Source organism: Myotis daubentonii, chromosome 17, assembly GCF_963259705.1.
Source record: "Myotis daubentonii chromosome 17, mMyoDau2.1, whole genome shotgun sequence".
NCBI classification, from domain to species: Eukaryota; Metazoa; Chordata; class Mammalia; order Chiroptera; family Vespertilionidae; genus Myotis; species Myotis daubentonii.
The window spans coordinates 51,961,101-51,981,715 of record NC_081856.1 but is presented as its reverse complement, the minus strand read 5'-3'; the positions used below and the strand labels follow the sequence as shown (position 1 = coordinate 51,981,715).

Below are 20,615 nucleotides of genomic sequence, written 5' to 3'. Positions count from 1 at the left end.
GAGGAAGTAGCCCATCAAAAGGCAGTGACTTCTCTGCATGGCCAGTTGCCCTGACTCCCAAGTGTAGCTTCTCTCCACACCATGGATCCAATTTAACTACCGATCCCGACGTTTTCGGAAAATATGTCTGTGTACTTTTTCAAACACCCAGGTAATTGAGGGAGACCAGATGCGATGGCTGTAAGAGATCCCATCGTCCAAAGACAATGCCCCAGGGCCTGTGGGGTGCGGGGACCGTCCTCTGGTTACCCAGGTGCGCACCCAGGCGAACATCCCCCGAACTACCCTCTTCAGATGGCGGTGAGTGTATGGGCTCCGCTGTGTGTACGGGATAGCTCAGGAAAAGGGAAAACCTAAATGAAACCACACCCTAACGTACGCCACAAGGGACGATGCACTGTCGCCTCATCGGCGCACTTTCCCTCTTTTTTACCCAGAGGCTCCTGTACGACCACGGGTGCCACTGACAACGCATCAACCCCAAACCCTCACCGCAGCCACTTCCGCAGGCGAGGTCGCCAGAGAGAGAGAAGCAAACTCTGGGAGTAAGCTTCCAGAAGTTTCCAGGCGGAGGCCGACCACCAGGAGGTAAAGGCTTGCATCTCGGCTCCCTGCTTCCTGCCTGAACCCCAACTTGGCGGCGGGAACTGCAATAGCCACCCGGAGACTGAGCCGAGCCTGGGACACGGGAAGGAGGGACCCGCACCCCTGCAGCTGTAAAATCATCAGGTCGGCCTGCAGCTGCTGACAGCCCTACACGAGAGGAAGCCAGCCTCCGACGTCTGGATTTATGTCAATCCAGAGCTTGTCCCGCCCGGGAAGTCAGAGCACTACCTTCTGCAATGAGGGGCTGAGTAGCTCTCGTTTTCTGATGCAGAAATATCCAACGGGGGCTCCTTACTTTAATGGTTTCTTGTAGTTCCTTCCTCTCAAAGGCTGCAGATGGGCCCTGGCCAGTATGGCTCGGGTGGTTGGGGCGTCACCCCAGACATCCGAAAGGGGCGGGTTCGATTCCCGGTCAGGGGCACATGCCCAGGTGCAGGTCCCATCCCCTGTGGAGGTGCATGCAGGAAGCAGCTCATCAGTGTTTCTCTCTCTCCCTCCCTCCCCCCTCTCCCTCAAATCAATTTTTAAAAAGGTTGCAGGAGGTTCTATGTGATTTTTAAAAACACTGGAATTCTGATGAGATTCTAAGGAAAGGGAAAAGCACAAACAAGAGCTTTGTTGACAAGAGCCTGCAGGTCGCTCCATCCCCGTCTCTCCCCTCACACACCTGCCTCTCAGGCAGCGCCTCGCGGCCCGGGGTGTTTCACAGCCGTGCACGGGGCTGAGCTGGGAGTCCCTGCATACACTTTCCTTACACGGTCGCTGCGTCATTTTTAAGCAGGTTTCTCATCTTCCTGTGATCAGTGGGGAAGACAGGAGAGAATCCATAGTGAAGGATCGGGCTTTGGAGTCAAACAAACGTATTATCAGAACCCAGGCTCCCGCACTGACAGTGTGTAAGCTCAGGCTAAGTTAACTCAATTTCCTGTAAAACACTTTTAAAAATAAATCTCGTGTAAGATTGTTGTGCGATTTAAATAAGATAACGTGCTACATGATTAAGCTCTCATTCAAGGACAGCTGCTATCAACCTTATTAAAGCGAAGTTCCTTCTAAAGAAGCAGCATTTGGCCCAGAATGCTTGCTCGATGTTAAACAACCCGTTGTGCTTAGCAAGAGCGCAGACCGTCTCTTTAGCGATACGCGTCTCACAGAGACACAGGAGCAGTTCCCTTCCGTGCGCCGTGCTCCGCTATGTCATCGTTTTATTTAATTTTCAGGAAGGTACGTCCTGTTCGGTCCACTCACCCTAACAATTAAACGCGAGGTTCCCTGAGGTGTGCCCTTGGCGTGCTCAAGGTCACACCGCGAGTGGCGGAGCTGGATTCAAAGGCAAAGGGAGACCTGCTTTTCAACTCCAGCTTCGGATTTCTATGGGGCTGCTCACTTCAACAACAAATTCATTCCTCAGACACACGAACACGGAGAGTAAGGTTTCTCATGAAGAAGCACAAGGGAACGGATCCATATCTGTAACTTATTTTTCTGGCAAAAGATGATTTTTAACTGAGTTACAGCAACAACAGTCACAGCATCAAGTGCTCATTACACGTTCCCAATCACGTTAAAGCCGAATCACCGACTCTGTCCAAGCCTGCCTGGCACCACCTGGAACCGTGTCACGGAACACCGCGACACGCGTGCCCGCTGAAACACGGCAGCACGAAGTCAACAGAGCCATGACGGGCAATGCGGGCACCGATCCAGCCTCTCTCTGTACCTGTCTTCCCAAGAGGAAAACGGGGATGAGATCCCAGTTTTAAGGTTAACATTTAGACCAGAGGGGATGTGTGCCCTGCACATACGCCCCCTCATACACATTTACCATGATGCCACCCGCAGGCAGCAGCCGGGGGCCGGCCACACCGACGGCCGCTCACAGCAACACTCCCAGGGCCACGCTCCGGCCGCGGCTGGTCCCTGCTTTGTCCGTTCAGGTTGCAGCTTCGCTTTCTCACCATCGCCCCCTTCCTTCCTGTTTACTGCGGGGTCCCTGTGGAGAACTAAGGCATTCACAGGGTTACATGTACGCTGGGCTGGGGTCCCCGTTTCCGGTCAATGGGTGCGTAACCCTGGGTGAGAAGGATGCGTTTGGTGACAGCTCACTGCTTAGATTTGCTGAGCGCTTCCTTCCAGTCCTCGTGCAGAAAATAGCCAAAACCCCAAATGACCAAGCCAGGTGAGAGGACGCTGGACAAAAATGTTACAAGGCCTGGTCACAGACTCTCAATCCAGGCCCAGCCTTTACTGGTTTTTAAAAAATATCTTTTTCGAAAAAAGCAACCATGTTTGTTGCATGGTGTAAAAGAAAGAAAAAGTTTTTAAAAGAAACTGCCTAAATATGGCCTAGAAATTACTCTAGGAAAGAAATGGAAGAAAACTTCCTTCAAATGTCTGGAAAGTTGTAATTAAGAATCAATGTGTTGCCGAAGCCGGTTTGGCTCAGTGGATAGAGCGTCGGCCTGCGGACTGAAAGGTCCCGGGTTCGATTCCGGTCAGGGGCATGTGCCTGGGTTGCGGGCATATCCCCAGTGGGAGATGTGCAGGAGGCAGCTGATCGATGTTTCTCTCTCATTGATGTTTCTGACTCTCTATCTCTTTCCCTTCCTCTCTGTAAAGGACCAATAAAATATATTTAAAAATAAATAAATAAATAAAAAATATCTTTTTCAATTAATTTTAGAGAGAGGAGGGGAGAGGGAAAGAGAGGGAGAAACACAGATATGAGAGCGAAACATTGACTGGTTTCCGCCTGCACGCCCCCTACTGGGGCTGAGCCCAAAACACGACATGTGCCCTGACTGGGAATTGAACCAGCGATCTGCAGGTGCACGAGAGAACGCCACCAACTGAGCCACACTGGCCTTTTAACGTGCAGAACAGCCAACCCTGATACACCGCCGCCGCGTCTTCCAATAGGTGGCTTTCCTGCGTGCAGACGGCTGCATCTTACACAGCAGGTTACCGCTTCCCAGTGAAATCCCCAGTATTTTCAGAGCTGGACGGGCCCGCTCTCCGGGAGGTCTCCCCGGCCAGGCCTTGCGAAAGCTGCCACCAGCAGCGACAACAACGCGCTGGAGCCCAGGGCAGGAGCCCGCCCATCGCTCTCCTGGCACTGGCGTTGAGGCACAGGGGGCGCCGCGGCTCCGGCCTCCGTCCCTGCCTGGCGGGCCGGGGCTCTGGCCGCGTCTGAGAAAGCCAGTGGCTTCACACTGAGACCCGTCTCCTCCCTGGGGCACGGCGTCTGGGGTCAGACAGAGCCTCGCTCCAGTGCCCTTCGGCTGTGACCCTGGAGACTCCGCACCCTCAGCTCCCCAGCGAGGGGCACCCGGCGGGCAGGGCCTGGATGCAAACACGAGGTCCTCTACGCGAGGACGCAGGCCGCCAGGCGCGGGGCTGGGCAGGCTCTCCGGAACGGCAGCTATTACTCCTAATTCCCTTCCTTCAGCCATTTGAAGTGTTTTCATGAAAATCACAGCGATTTTGGAGGACGAAAATGAAGTATGCACTTGAAAGTACGGTCAAACCACACAGTGCGGTGGGAAATTAGCTTGTCAGTGTGACCCCGTCCGGACACTAATGCCCTTAGCACACGCTCATCCCGGGTGTGTGTGTGGGGCGGGGGGGTGCGGGGGGGGGGGCTTGTTAGCATGTGTGTGAAACCCTTTTGTTCCACTTTCTTTATGGTCACCAGAGGAATCAAATATCTCCACGGAGAACTTACACTCTTCAGAAGCACAGACCAAAATACCTTGATTTTTTTAAAATAAAAATTGTACGTAAGTGTAAACACGATTCGATTTACAGAAAGAGTGACGTGGTTATTGTGTGTAAGTGGGAACGTAATGACTTGCTATACAGAGAGCCAAGCTCATCCACATGCCTTCTCCCTCCGTTACCTTTTCCGAGTGATGAGCGCCCCTGAACCCAGCTCTCTGAGCCATTTCCAGCCTTCAGCACAGCGTTGTATGAACCGGAGCCGTCACACTGTGAACGGCGATTGTCATCAGGGTTACAAATAAGACAGCAGAGGAAAATGAATTCCACTCGGCTTAGAGTGAAATGAATACCTTTCCAAAGGGCTTGCTGGGGAAGAAAGTATGACTTCTGTGAGGGCTCGGGGCCCGGCGGCTCGGGTCTGTGAGGGCTCGGGGCCCGGCGGCTCGGGTCTGTGAGGGCGAGGGTCGTTTCCACCTGCTCGTCCCCACACAGAGACGACCTCCACCTGCCTGGCAGGGGCTGTGGCCTTGCCGGTCTCATTCAACCTTCAGGCCGCCCTCGAGCACAGAACTAAGTCCCACCGCCCACGAGCTGGGCGTGCAGAGGCGAAGCCACTGCCCAAGGCCACCCCCGCAGTCAGCGTTAAAGTGGGATCAAAGCGCAGGTCTGCAGACTCCCCACCTCTATGGCGCGGGTCCACAGCTTCTTTTGGTACAAGTACAAGTTCATTTGGACACAGAGGTAGGAGAAGTGAGCCAACTGGGCTGCATGGGCACAGGACTCAGGTTACAGCGGCAGAAGCAGGGCCCCCGGAGCTCCGGAGAGAAAGCAAGTCTAGTGTAGGCCTGGGGGAGGGGGAGGGGGAGGGGGAAGGGCAGGAAAGGCGCAGGTGTGCTCCAGAGAGAGCCTCGGCCCCACGCGTGTCTGGCCTCAGAGAGAAGGCTGTGGGTGAGCTGGAAACTGTCTCTGTGCATGTGTGACATGTGTGACATGTGTCCCATAACACTAACAAGTTATATCTCAAACACAGAACAGAACATTTAAAAGGCTGAGTAGGAGCTGACGCTCCCTAATCCTTTCTGCATCTAGTGAGTTGACCTACTGACCTGAGGGCTTAATTATATACCCTGTGTCCCCTTTCTTCGTCGATACAGCCCCACACCCTCCATAAAGCTGCTGGGCCTTCAGCGAGATATCTGTGTAAGCTCTTAACCAGAAGACGCTGGTGTCAGCCAGCACGGAGTGTGCTAACGACCTCAAGGACACAGACACCATGCACCAGGCTGCCTCTAAATGAACCTATTTTTAAAATTAATATATTTCTATGGATTTCAGAGAGTAAGGGAGAGAGAGGGGGGGGGGAGAGAGAGAGAGAGAGAGAGATCGATGAGAGAGAATCATTGATCGGCTGCCTCCTGCCCACCCCGCACTGGGGGTGGAACCCGCAACCCGGGCATGTGCCTCGACAGGGAATCAAACCGTGACCTCCTGGTTCATAGGTCGATGCTCAACCACTGAGCCACGCCAGCCGGGTGAGGCTTCCACTAAATAAAAGGACCAGCTGACAAAGTCTGAAGGCTACTTAACTCTTACAAATTGTATAAGAAGAAGACTTGGCAAGAGCAAGAAGAAAATACACTTTTAAATCACCGTCAGCCTCGGGATCAGGATGAACAAGTACAACCTTGCCTGGTAACCCGTCTGAGCTCGAAAGGGAATTTATGCTCCATCAGAATGACCACACGGTCCCTAGTGTTAATGCTTCACAGCGCCAATGTTTTCTTCTGTGTGTCTCTGCCTTTATTCTCCACTTAGAATTTCAAATATAAAGCGAGAGGTTTCTAGGCATTTAGGAAAACATTCTGAACAGAATAAACACTGATTTCAAATATCAATGAACAACCAGGTATACCATCAGAAGAGGAAATTTTAAAGCTTGTTCTTGCCTCCAATAACATGTACTTCTGAAGAAACACTTCTTCAGAAAACGAATGGGAACCCACTCATGATTACCAGGAACCTGAGATTCTTAGAGACCGGAAGGCGTCTGCTGCGAAATGGAAAGGTTCCGTGAATACAAACCAAACCTCATGCTCCCTCCCCAGGCACGGACAGTGCAGGGTGCGGACATGTTTCTCCTGTGATCTGGGGCCTCAGGACTTGAGTAACCAGACTCCACAGGCACTGTTCCTCCTCAGAAAATGCTAAGCGGTTAAATTCTCAGAGGGAATAAAATTTCAATTTTTATCTCCCAAGCCGCATTGCCTTTTTTAAAAAAAATATTTTTTTATTGACTTCAGAGAGGAAGGGAGAGGGAGAGGGAGATAGGAACATCAATGATGAGAGAGAATTATCAATCGGCTGCCTCCTGCATGCCCCATCCTGGGGATGTGGAGCCCCCAACCCGGACATATGCCCAGACCGGGAATCGAACTATGACCTCCTGGTTCATAGGTCAACACCCAACCACTGAGCCACACCAACCGGGCCCAAACCACATTGCTTTAAAGCTACAGTAAGTTGCAGAGGAGGTAGACAGACAGTGATTCTGCATTTAAACCAAACACCATGCAGAGCAGCCGAGTCAGACTACCCTCCCAGGATGGCCATCCCCATCCTTCCCCCAGAGCAGACACGGGGAGGGCAGTGTCGTGACGGGGTCCCAGAGGCGGCTCTTACCTCTGGGCCGGGGCGCTATAGCTGTTATCGTAGGAATCGTAGTTCTGCTCGTCATACGCAGTGCCATAGCCATCGTCATAGTCCTGAAACAGACGGGAGGAGGACAGAGACGGTCAGAGGGGGTCTGGTTAGAGCGAGGCATTCTGCCTGCAGTGCGTCTTCCTTCATCCAGCCAGCATTTAGCAATCTATCTACTTAGAGCGTAAAGAAAAATGTGACAGGACATCAGTGGAGATGATGTGGTAAAACCTCCAAAAACAAAAAGCAAAACCAAGAGGAACTGGCAAAAATGGTCAGAGTCCACATTTGCACACCTATGGGAATTAACCGAAGGCTTGCAGAGATCTAGGGAGCGTAGTATTTTTTTTTTTAAAGGCTCAATCTTGGGTATGAACAGTGAGCTTTGTCATATTTTAACTTCTCCTCTCCCCACCCCTCACTCCCCGCTCTGTGGGGACCCTAACATCCAACAGCCACAATCACTATGGAAACCAGGAGGCTGGAGGCCAATGGAGGGGACACGGCAGGGTGGGGCTGTATCAGAGCCCCGTTCTCAGAGGGATGCCTTTATGTGACATGACCTGGAGCTCATCCCATGAAAATACCCTTTTCTCCGGGGGGTGTTTGAAGAAAATAATCAGAGGCAATGATTTAAGGTTTCTGCTGCCTGTGGTGGTGGAGAAAAACTGGAGCAAACAATAGGTGAACAGGAAACAGTCGGGAACAGGTGTCCACATGGGCTCTGAGCTCTGATCTGTTTCTGGGCATCTAGACGAAGATGTGCATGCAGTGGCAAGTACATGCCCAGGAGACCTGAGCAGGCCCTGAGCTTTCTCCTTGGGCTGACCTTGAGGTTCAGTACAGGAAGGAAAGGCGAAGCCAAGGCAGAGTTAGTTGGAAGTTGGCTGGGTGGGTGTGGAAGACATGCTCCAACAGGCACCCAGGCTCATGGCAAACACGAGGGTCCCAGCTGCCAGGCATTCAGTAAAGTATCTGTCCAGTCATTGGGTGGTCACGAAGGTAATACAGGGGAGACACTCCAGTGGCAACACATGATATATACAGACTTGATAATATTTGGAAAAGTCACTAAACCAAAATAAAAACACCAAAGAAATTCCGAGGAAGGAGGAGAATTTGATTTCCACAGTTGACACATTACATGTCCAGTTTTAAATTTAAAAAATATGTGATGATGCAAAGGAAATTTAAGTATCATCCATGCACAAGAAAATAAACAAACAATAGCAACTGTCCTTGAGAAAGTTGACATTGGAATTACTAGGGAAAGGCTTTAAATCCATTATTTGAAATATATTCAAGGAACTAAAGGGTAACCTGTGTCGTAAAGAGCTAAAGAAATATGAGAAAACTGCCTCACCAAAGAGAAAATATTAGTTATTGGAATGAAAAGCGCAATAACTAACACTAAAATTTCACCAGAGGGGTTCAACAGCAGATAAGACTAGACAGAAGAAAGAATCAGTGAACCTAAGGATAGATTCATTGCGATTGTCCAGTCTGAGGAAGAAGGAAAAACAAGAGAATGAAGAACATAAAGTGTCTCAGAGACCTGAGTAATGAGATACCTAGAAGGTGAGGAGAGAAAAGAGCAGAAAGATTATTTGAAGAAATGGCTTAAAATTTCCCAAATTTGATTTTTTTTAAAAAATCTTTAATCTGTACATCCCAGAGTCTCCACAAATTCCAAGTAGGATAAATTCAAAAAGGCCCACACCTAGAATATTGCCTTCAACATATTGCAAGACAAAGAGAGAAAGTCAGTGAGAGAGAAGCCACTTTTCATGTGCAAGCGATCTACAATAAGATCAAAAGCTGGTTTCTCAAGAGAAACCATGGAGGCCGTAAGACAATGAGATTCTATTGCCAAGTACCAAATAAAAAGACTGTCAGCTAAGAATTTTACATCCAGCAAAACTAGCCTGCAAAAAAATGAAAAAAGTACGATATTTCCAGGTAAACAAAAACTGAGAGACTGCATCGACAGGAGATATGCTCTATAAGAAATACAAAAAGGAGTGCTTCGGTCAGTGAAAGGTCGTTAGGCAGTATTTTGAATCCAGATAAAAAATTAACATTGGTAGCTGCTTAGGTAAATATAAAAGACAGAAGAAATATATTTTCTGTTGTAACTTTCCCAAAGACAACTGCATGAAGAAATCATCAGAAATCTGTGCTGATGAGCACACAACACAAAGGTGCGGGTGAGAATGGACCCGCAGAGAAGAAAAAATTTGTGTACTTTTTCAATTAAGTTGGTATAAATTTGGAAAAGACTAATATAAGTTAATGTATAAATTTCAATCTCTAGGACAAAATAAGAAAACAATTTAAAAAAAGCAAGAAAAATAAATGACAATGAGTTAAAATGGTACCGAAAAAAATATCTATTTGGCACAAAAGGGGGTAGTAAGATACAAAAAACATGTTAGAAAACAAGTAGCAAAATGGCAGATGTAAATCCTACCTTATCAGTAACCACAATAAATATAAATGGACTGAATGCATCAATTTAAAGGCAGAAATTGGCATCTTGTTAAAAAACATAAAACCACGTGCTGTCTACAACAGATACACATTAGATTCAAAGGTAAAAATACATTGAAAGAATGAGGATGGACAAAGACATGCCATAGAAATACCAATCAAAAGAGAACTACCATAGCCATCCTAACATCAGACAAAATCGATTTCAGGCCAGCTCAGTCACGTATCGGAATCTGTTTCTTTACCTGTGAAATGTAAATCCTGGTACGCGTTTTTCTAAATATATTTTTAATGATTCAGAGAGGAAGGGAGAGGGAGAGAGATAGAAACATTAATGGTGAGAATCATTGACCGGCTGCCTCCTGCACACCCCACACTGGGGACTGAGCCGCAACCTGGGCATGTGCCCTGACCGGGAATCGAACCATGACCTCCCGGTTCATGGGTGGACACTCAATCACTGAGCGCACTGGCCGGGGTACCGGAAGTCTTGATGATAGATCTTAGTTTCAAAAGCAGAATAAAGCAAAAGGTGCCAGGAAAACTCATTAAAAATAAAAGCTAGGCAGAAAGAACGGCAGGTGCAAAACGATAGAGCACCCGCATGTGAGCACCCTGCCCGCCCAGGGGAGCGAACGGCTTGTTGGGTACATTGGAGGGCGCACACGGGAGAGGGGGGCAATGGCCCTGAGAACCCGCAGCCACGCCCGAGTGACCCCGGTAAGGAGCGTGGGTTGGGGTTTGAGTGGCAGGACTCACGCTGCGTTTCAGGAAGAGTCCGGGAACACGAGTGGGAATCCGGAGGCCGGGCACGCAGCCGCGACACTGCGCTGCGCTGTTTTGGCAAAACGCGGAGCCAGTGGTTCCCGCGGTGTGGCGCTAGCAGCTCGAAAAGAACGTGCGTTAGCCAAGGGAAGGCTTCTCTTTCTGTGCTCATTTAAAGACTCAAAATTATAAACGACTGGAACCTTCTTAAATCACCAAAATGTCCAGTGCTCCACTGTTTTAACCCCAGTTACGTCATTCATCCCTTATTCAATGACTCCGTCCGACACCACAATGAGAGCGACTTATTTGAATTTTCAAACTGGTTAGGTCACTGAATTATGGACTCCTTGTTTTTACATGGGAGGTTGTAAAAGATTACATTTGCAGTTCTCAGAAGATTTCTCTCATGACGACTGATTTCCTGGGTGGAGTTGACCAGGGGGTGCACCCCCGCCATCCGCAGCGTTACGTGTTCAATGGACAACACTGGGGAGACACAGGGGAGCAGATAAAAGACTGGACAGGAGGAGAGGAGGAAACGCTGAGTGCGTGCGTGGCTGCAAATAATGGCCTACGTTTCTAGGAGGAAAGAGAAGTTCTTGTTGATCGTCTGCTATTTTACTGCAAGGTAGGAGGTGAGGTCAGCGGCTGGTAACAACGGGAGCCCTTCACCAGCAAGGGGTTCAGCAGAAAGTTAGGGGGAGAAAGGGAGGGTGGCTAAGCTGGGTCCGAGCCTCTGAACGTCAGGGGTCCTTGAGGACTTGGGAGCCTAAGGACTAGCACCCCCTCTTTTTTTCCCAATGCTCTTACCTTCCAGTGTTCCCAACTACTGCTTCTTTGTTTCTCTCATTTTTTTAATTTGACATTATGAAATTCCTCTTTAGATTTTTCTGAGGCTAGATTAGAAAAAAAATTTTTTTAATACGTTTTATTGATTTTTAGAAAGAGGAAGGGAGAGGAAGAGAGAGAAATATTGATGAGAGAGAATCATCACCAATGGATGCCTCCTGCCCGCCCCCTACTGGGGACTGAGCTCGCAACCCAGACATGCGCCCTGACCTGGAATTGAACCACTGGCCTCTGGGTGTCTGGGTCAACACTCAACCACTGAGCCACACCAGCTGCGCTAGAGTAGACATTTTAAAAATCCTGAATGCGTGATGTGTTGCAAGTTAACGTGGAATTGAGTGGAACTGCAAACCCAGCAGAGAAGGGGGAGCTACAGAGTGAGGGCGGCCCACGCGTCTCCTCGCGAAGGCTCGCCAGACCTGGGGTGGCACGCGCTCCTCCCCGTTGGCGGGCCGAGAGGGTGATGATTGTCTTCACTTGCCATCTTTGTGCAGTTCCTCACATTCCCAGGGCTTTCCCGAGGGACCGTCCCCCTTGAGACCTGGCCCGGGCACACGCCAGCCTCATTTCTGGCCATGGGTCCGGGGCCTCGAATGCGACGATTAGACCCAGGTCACCTGCTGGACCCTGCAGGTCTGTGCCAGCCCCTCTCTGCGGGGAATCTGTCAAATGGAGCTCAAGCGAGTCTCCTCTTCTGTCACGTCTCAGTCCCACAGACCAGTCTCCCGCCACCGCTGAGCCCGCGGTGGGCCTGACGCACCCGCCTCTGTCACTGCAGGGAAACGAGGGGCGCGGCCTCCCCGCCCTGGGGACAGGCCCTGTCATGCCCCCTCCTCCCCGCAGCCACGCAGCGCCCGGAGCCCTGGAGGGCGGGCGGTGAATGTTCCCCGGGCTGTTGGACCCAAGGCCTCCAGGGGCAAAACCTGCCGCGCCCCAGGCCCGGCCGGCGTGGCTCAGGGGTTGAGCGTTGACGTATGAACCCGGGGGTCAGGGTTCGATTCCCGGTCAGGGCACGTGCCCAGGTTACAGGCTCCATCCCCAGAGTGGGGCGTGCAGGAGGCAGCCAATCCATGATTCTCTCTTCTCATCGATGCTTCTATCTCTCTCTCCCTCTCCCTTCCTCTCTCTCTAAAATCAATAAAAACATACTTTAAAAAAAAGAGGCACGCAGCCGTGTCTGATCAATTGAAGGAGTAAGTGAATGGACGAACGGATGAAGAAACAAGTGGCAGGAAAGAGAGCGAGCGAGAGTGTCTTCGAATGAATGCACATCAGGGGACACGTACAATGAAGGGCAGCGTTTAGGGAGAGTGTCCGTTCCGATGAGCCGACCCCTGAGCTCCTCTGCCACACGCCGCCCGCCATTCTCACGCTCCCTGCCCCCAGCAGCAAATTTCCCTTTAAGACGCTGGGTTCTATAGGGTGTCCCAAAATTCATGCAAGAAGTAATTTTGATAGAAAACACAGGTTTATAATTAAAAATTGTATATTTTTTATCGATTCGTAAAGTATACAGTATAGGGTTATGCATGGAATAGCACATCGGGTAAATGGCCTCCATGGCTTTGCTGGCACAGACGCAAAGCCGTGGTCTTCATTGGCCTTGTCCCTGCTCCTGGGCCATCATTGGTACTTGGTAATGCTTATCAAATTGAAGGGATTGAAATCAAAGGGCAATAGATATTAGAATCTGATTCAATAAACCAAGTAAAATTAGGCTTTTATTTTTTGTTGTTGTTGTTGTTAATGCTCACGCAAAATTCAAATCTTGCGTGAATTTTGGGACACCCTGTATTTCTGAACATCAGAGCAACATCATTAAAAATAGTGGGTGAACGCGGACAAGAAATAAAAGTAGATGAATATATGCCCCTGGCTCGTTAAGAAAGACTTGCTTATTTTTTCATCAAGCTACACCTCTGGGCTGTTATCTGTGATGAAGAAGGTGTCTAAATGCTATTTTACCGACAGGGCGACCTGGGCACAGGGTCGGCGCCGGGCGTCAGCAAGGAGGCCTGTTCCACCACCTGCCATTCCCGACCCACAAACCCCGACCCACGCACGGCCAGACAGCAGGCAAGTCGGGCTTTGAAAAGAGGAGCTTTTCCAGGATAAAGGAAACAGCATGACATTTAATTCTATTTCTGTCTCAGGTAAAATCAAGCATCGCATTTCAGCTGGGAAAAACCATTTTAAACAGAACTACTTACAAAAGATGGTGATTTTAAAAATAATGTTTCAGCTCTGAGTGAGTCCTTTTAAAAAAGACATTTACCCTACGAAAGCCTCACCTTAATTAGGGTGATGTCTGGTCATTTCAAAAGGTACGAAGTTTTCATGGATAATGTAGTGTTCACAGCTTACTTAAAACTCACTTTATGACGGCTGCTTTGAGCTTATAAAATGAACAGATTCACTTCTTAGGCTTGGAGAAATTCATTTTTTCTGGGGTTTTGAGTCATAATGTCCTTGTGGAGTATCACCAATGACCAGGCACACATCACATCATGCAACCACACTATTTTATAATTAAAGACAAAAATCACAATATTACTAATCATTCTAAATGAGAATGTTTCCCACCGCCATGTAAATAAAACACCATCTGACAATCCAATCGCATGGGCGTGACAGGTATATTATTGATACGGGAGGCTCCCACAACTTCGGAGTCTGATGCCCATGCTCAGACTCCAGCTCGAATTCAGCAAAACAAAACAGAACACAGACAACCCAAATGTACGTGGAAGCTGGCCGGCACGGTTCTTGCCAGGAAGGGCAGTTCTGTTTTATGCGAAGGTCTGTTTCCTTCGACACGCTCACGCCATCAGGCCAGAGAGCCGCCCGAGCCATGCAGGCGTTGGTCTCCGTAGGACGCGATACAGCCTCGCGCCTGCCGGGACGGCGCCGTCTGCATCCCCACGGCCCACGGGTCCCAGCGTTAACCACGGCGGCTCTCAGATGAAGAAACGCTGACCGAGATCAGCTGAGATCCGACCACGCAGAGCGCGGTTGCCAAAAGCACACTGACGTCAATTATTCATGGAGCGCCTTCTCCTCGCGCAGCTCCTATCTCACACAGATGTGTTTGGATTGGGCTAGGTGCTCAAAAATGCAATTTGGGAAAATAAAAGAACAAAGAAGTGAGCCCAGGACTCCCACGGCGAGCGAAGGGAGAAGCGTAAACAGAAAGTTAAAGAAGACAGGACGGAACCAGCAATCCCGCAAAGATGGGGAGAGGGGCACACAGGCCCACACTGCGTACACCACGCTGGAGGTGACTATGTCGGTCTGTCCATTCCCCGGGACGGAGGCGCTGCTGCGTGCCGACGGTGTGTCAGACACTGTTCTGGACGCTGGGGGTGGCGTACAGCACAGACAAGGCAAACACAGCGTCCTCACGGGCTGACAACCCAGCGGGACGCGGGCGGGCAGAACCAAGCATCGCAGCTATAACCAGGCTACGCGGCACAGCCAGGGTGGCCAGGAGACTGCGGGCGAATGGAAGGAGCGGAGGGGGCGGGATGTATTTAGGGGGAGGGAGCACCTCAGGCAGAGTGACAGCAAGCCAGATGCCCTGAGGCAGAGAGAGGTGGAGGGAGCCTGAGGGAGAGGGGGTGGGCGGGACACAGATCACCTGGGGCCTTGAACTGCAGGGGAACAGGCGGCCACGGGAGCCTTTGTGCCACGGGATTCTGTATTGCCCAGGTTTGCCTTTCTCCCTCCCAGGGCACCTGCTGGGCAGCAGGAGGTGATGCCAAACATTTCTCGCACGTGGTTGTACCAACATACACTCCCACCGCGAAGGTGAGGACGCCTGGGCTACCTGGGGGACCAGCCGAACCAGGAAGGCGAGTCTCCCGTCTTAGTGACGCGGAGTGCACAGCCCGCCCTCCCTAAACCACTTTTTGGGGTTGTTTTGTTTAAAGTCGGGAGGAAAAAATAAACTCCTCCATATTCACAAATTTAAATTTGAAATGATTTCCTCAAGTCTTGGGTTTCTAAAATAGGTCAATCCTTCAGGCATTTAGAGAAGACTCGACGTGTGAAGCTCCTGACAGACACTGCGAGCAAATTGCCTGCGACTCTGATTCTTGCTTCTGGTAAAATGGGGATTAAAAAAAAAAATTACAGAACCTTCATCTTTTTGTCAGAAATAAAAAGGTGTCCCTAGGCTTTTCAATTCACATTTAAAAATGCATTTTCCTAAATAACCTTTTCACAATCTGTACTCTGTTTTAATTTGTCACCATGGAAAACAAGGTAATTGAAGCAGTTTAGAGATTAGTTAACTGTCAAAAAACGAAGCCAGCAGTCACTGCACTGGGAGGTTCCGCCGTCGCTACAACCTCCTCAGCGCTAAATCCAAACTAGTCAGGTAATTAAAACTTCAGGGGAGCTCTCCAAAGAATGGGGAGTATCACTTCACAGAATCTAGGTTAAAGAATTGCATGTGCCCGGCTGGCGTGGCTCAGTGGCTGAGCGCCAACCTGTGAAGCAAGAGGTCACAGTTCGATTCCTGGTCAGGGCACATGCCCCGTTTGAGGGTTTGATCCCCAGTGTGGGGCGTGCAGGAGGCAGCCGATCAATGATTCTCTCTCATCATTGACGTCTCTCTCTCCCTTCCTCTCTGAAATCTATATATATATATAGAACTGCATGTACATTTCAAATATATATACACACTTTAACACTCAATTTTCACTCCTTAACTGATTTGAAATAATGGGTGAAGCCAGACTAAGTTTGGAACAAAGAAAATTTATCCAATGCGCCACAGAACTTTTTTTTATGGGGATACATAAAAGATAAAGTTATGGTACAAAACGGGCAACAGTTGACGAATTGAGGGTGCCACCAAACAAGAAGATTCTTGATGTTTGCGATGCCATTGCTTCGCGTTATCAGCAGTGCCTGGACCAGGACGGTCATCAGTTTGAAGACAGGCGTTGATAAGAAAATTATTGACACCTGCGGGTTATTTTAAATTGTGATAATAAACTGTGTGTTAGTAACACTGACTTTGTAATCATGCAAGTGCACATACGCTGTCTATGTGGCTTTCCCTAGCGACCTCCCCTGAAACTCCCCGACGTCGACATTTCAGAAGAGAGTGATCTTATGCCAGAGGAGACGGTGGCCGCTGTTCTGCCATGGACTTTATTATTTCCTTCCTTCTACTCATTTTAGGCTTTGTTGGTTGTTCTTTTTCAGGTGTCAAGTTAGATTATTTGAGACTCTTCCTGTCTCTGGAGGTAGGCCTCTACTGCTATGACTTTCCCTCTCAGGACGGCTCTCCTGGGTCCCATAGTGTTTGGGCTGGTCTCATTTTCATTTTCAAGGTATGTTTGGATTTCTCCCTTGCTCTCATTGTCACCCCAGTGATTGTCACTGTTTATAACATGTTATTTAGCGCCCATGTCTTCGTGTATCTTTTCAGTTTCCTTCTTGTGACTGATTTAAAATTTCAGAGCATATGGCCAGAGAAGATGCTTGATATGATTCCAACCTTCTTACGTTTGCTGAGACCTGTTCTGTGTCCTAACGCGGCCTCTCCTAGAAAATGCTCCATGTGCACTTGAAAAGCACGTATATTCCGCTGCTTTGGGGTGAAACGCTCCGAAGGTATCAATTGCATCCATCTGATCTAGTGCGTCACTTGAGGCCACTGTTTCCTTGTTGGTTTTCTGTCTGGAAGATCTTTCCATTGATGTCATGGGTGTTAAATTCCCCTCCTATGACTGTATCCCTGTCAGTCTCTCCCTTTATGTCCTGTGTTCACTGAAGTGTTATTTACAATAGCCAAGATCTGGAAGCAGCCCGAGTGCCCATCAGCAGATGAGTGGATAAAAAAGTTGTGGTACATTCACACAATGGAATACTACTCGGCCGTAAAAAAAAAAAAAAGAAGAAGAAGAAGAAGAAAAATTTACCCTTTGTGACAACAAGGATGGGCCTGGGGAGTATTATGTTAAGTGAAGTAAGCCAGTCAAAGAAAGACCAATACCACACGATTTCACTCCTAGGTGAACTATAATGAACAAAACAGACCGAGAAACAAGGCAGAAACAGACTCACGGAGAGAAGAGACTGGCAGCGGGGAGCGGGTTGCAGGGCTGGGTGAGAAGGTGAGGGGCTTAAGGAAAAGTGCTCACGGACACGGGCAGCAGAACGGCCACTGCCAGAGGGAAAGGAGGTGAGAGGAGGTAGAAGGGCAAAGGGGGCACAAACAGTGATGGGAGGAGGCAGGACTTGGGTGGTGAACACAAAACAGAATGTACAGATGACGTATCACAGAACTGTACGCCTGAACCCTATACAATTGCATTAACCAACGCCACCCCAATAAATTCAATTAATAGAAAATAAAGAGCAAAACATGAATACCAACTGGGTCCCGCATGTCAGCCCTGTCACTGCCTCCCTCTCTTTGACGACAGTCACACACTCGTCTTTTAATACTTCGATGACTGATGTGAAACGTCTGTCCACTACTAATGCTCTTCCTTTACGGTAAACTGGGAGGTCACAGCAAGGATCCGAGGGGTTTGTATTCTCGTAAAGGAGTTCCTCTCCCCACCCCGCAGCCGGTTTTCAGGGTTAGATTTTCCTCCTCGCATGTTCAGTAAGGCTATGGACCCGATCAAAGAATTACTGAATGGGGAACGAGAAGAACCGATGTGCCTGAATTTAAAAAACGGCGAATTTCTGTTTTCTTCCCTGCGAAGGATGTCGGCTAAGAATCCATATCGGGCCGCAGAGCGTTAGGGGAAGCCCCTTCAGTGTGGAGACGGCCTGGCACCAGGCAGTGACTCTTAAATGACTGGATTACGAAGAGGGGCCCGAGGTGGACTGTGAGAGGGTGTGACGTGAACACCCTACAGAAGCGGGCGACATGGCCTTGAGCCTCGTCGTGAACTCCAGACCCACCACCCAGAGTCACCGTCAGCCGCTCGGACTCAGCTAGGGGGTGAGTGAGGCTCTTTCTCCTCCTGCTCCTATGCCTCCAGCACCAAGTATTCAAAACGCACGGCTAACACACAGGGGGACAGCCAGGAAGGGACGCGAGGTGAGAGGGTCCCTGGCTGGGGTAGGTGCATCAGGTCAACCCCATCGTTGGAGCTGCTGTGATGCTGTCACTTACGTAATCGCCGTAGGTCTCCTGCGTTGGGGGTGGCGGTGGAGGTCTGTACCCGGTTGGGGGGACTCCTCTTGCTCTGGGGGTGAGAAGGCCTCGTCCCCGACTCACAAGCCCTCGGGTGGAAAGGACTCCCCTGGACGCCGACGCCCCTCGGGGGGCCACAACGCCAACGGGCCGGGCGGTGACGCCTCCCCTGCCCCTGCAAGCAAGAGGGACAGGTTAGCAGTGTCTGTCATGTTCTCTGACGTCCCACCGACACCTCAGGGGAACCCACAGTCCCGTAAAAGAAAGGAGGAGCCGATATGCGAAGGAGCAAGCAAAGCAAGAGAAGCAGCGGGCGTCCCCCAGAAAGAAGCCTGCCGGGCAGCCGTTCCCACGCCGGGAAACCTGGAACATCCGAGACGCCCCCGATTTCGCTGAGACCCTAAACCTGCCCTAATCAATAAATCATTTTTTAAAGACACACATAACAAAAGAAGTGAAATGAAATGCTTTGGCACACAGCTAAGAAAACGTGTACAGAAACCATGTTAAAAAAAATACAAGACTCTGAGGAGGGAAATGAAAGAGGAACAGTCCAAGCTCATGGTTTTACGAGTCGACAGTGCTCAGTGCCAATTCTTCCCGACTTGATGTATGGAGTCAGTGCAATCCCCATCCAAATCCCAGCAAGCTATTTTGTGACTGGACCAACAGATTCTAAAGCATACAAGGAAAGATAAAAACAAACAAACAGAAGAGACAATACAGTGCTCAAGAAGAAAAATGTTGGAGGACTCATAATGCCTGATTGCAAGACGCACTTAAAAGCTACAGTAATCCAGAGGGTGAGGACTGAAGACAGGACTAGACACACAGATCGATGGGCGAGAGCAGAGCCCAGAAATCCATCCACAGAAAGAGTCCAGGGATCACTGACAAGGGAGCAAAGGCAGATGAACAATTTTTACCAATGCCAATCACTCCGGACCGCACTGGAAGACACTGTAATTTCTAGCGTGCCTCGTTCATCCTTTTTCCTCTGGTATGCGTCTAGAAAAGTCTTCAATGTGATCAGAAGAAAAACGCCGTTCCCACTTGCAGTGCATCTAACCCACTGGTGGTATTTCAGTTGACCTGTGTATATTCCAGCCAAGGAAGGCGCCTGCTTCCTTATCCAATACCCCTCCATGGCCCTCCAAGGTACTTACTATAAGGGCCACGAAACAGTCACTATGTCTTTGGAATACGTAAATGCATGTCTTTCATCAAGTTGAAAGACATGCATTTATATATTCGAGACGTTCACAATTCCTCCCCATCGTCATGGACCTTGTTAGATCGTGGGCCTATGGGGTGTACGGAGTCACACCGAGGTGCCTGCTACAGAATTTCAGACAGGTCGTGTGAGAGGTGTAGCTCCAGACACTTATCTGTAAGAGATGATCTGAAGATTCATTTTCAAGGGAACGTCGATGGGAATGGAGTCTGGCAGCAGTGAGAGTACGGCTCTAAATGACGCCTGGGGGAGAGGAAGGCGTGATGCCGAGTGACACGCTAACACACCAGCCCTGTGATACGGCAACGTACTCGCTGAACGCTAAAGCGAGGCTGGGGCAGAGCTGCGCTGCAGGGCTGGGGACAGAAAAAGGCCTGTCGGTGAGATTCACAGTGATAATCTGTGGGCATTTTTTTTTTTTTACTTGAAAAGTTTGTTCAAATTGATAGAATCGGTGCAGCGCTGTTCTCAACGAGGACATGGGAGAGCAGAAAGGTAACAACCCAGTAGAAGGCTTCTCAAGCGGATGGATGGACGCCTGTGGTTGTAATGGTTCCTTCTGTTTATAGTTTCCTCAGCAGAGCAACCAGGGTTTCTGGCTTTGAACCTCAAATATAAAAATAACCCAGAGAGGTCTTAGTAGGGAACGGCTATTTTGGAGGGAACAGGGCTTTAAACGGCCGACGACAATAAGTACGGATTAATCAGAAATGACTTATTTAGCTTGTCAATTAGCAGCAGGTTTTAAGATGCGATGAAAAGGTACATGCTTTGGGTTCCAACATGCCCAGATCTCCTCTGTCACGTCACTGCTTCGCCTTGGTTTTCCCATCTGTAAAGTGGGTTTCACAACATGAGCTCTCGCAGGACGGATGCGAGGTTCACCCACAGGACACATAAAGTGCCTAGAGCAGGCGCCGGTGAGCGGTGATGACCATGCAGGCTCCTCTGTCCTGATGCCTCCGTCTGCTGCTTCCTGGAGGAGGAGGAGGAGGAGGGAGCTGCGGGAAGGTACCACTCCACCCAGTCCTCACGTCACAGATGTAGCAACAGTGCGCTGATACACATTGTGTACATTTAGCCACA

General features: G+C 49.6%; 2 protein-coding genes across 4 annotated transcripts in view; both read right to left on the bottom strand.

Moving 5' to 3' along the window:
- Positions 1–20,615, bottom strand: part of CCN4 (cellular communication network factor 4) — a 967,918-nt gene that overhangs the window by 175,907 nt on the left and 771,396 nt on the right. The gene's annotated exons all lie outside the window — the stretch shown is intronic.
- KHDRBS3 (KH RNA binding domain containing, signal transduction associated 3) overlaps positions 1–20,615 on the bottom strand; it is a 103,571-nt gene that overhangs the window by 8,757 nt on the left and 74,199 nt on the right. For all 3 annotated transcript variants that reach the window (XR_009449611.1, XM_059672354.1, XM_059672353.1), the window contains 2 exons: positions 18,275–18,470; positions 7,006–7,088 (listed from right to left, as the gene is read on the bottom strand). Coding sequence is in view for 2 of the 3 variants with exons in the window: in XM_059672354.1 (XP_059528337.1) it covers positions 7,006–7,088; positions 18,275–18,470 (279 nt within the window). In the remaining variant the exon portion in view is untranslated. The remainder of the gene's footprint in view (positions 1–7,005; positions 7,089–18,274; positions 18,471–20,615) is intronic.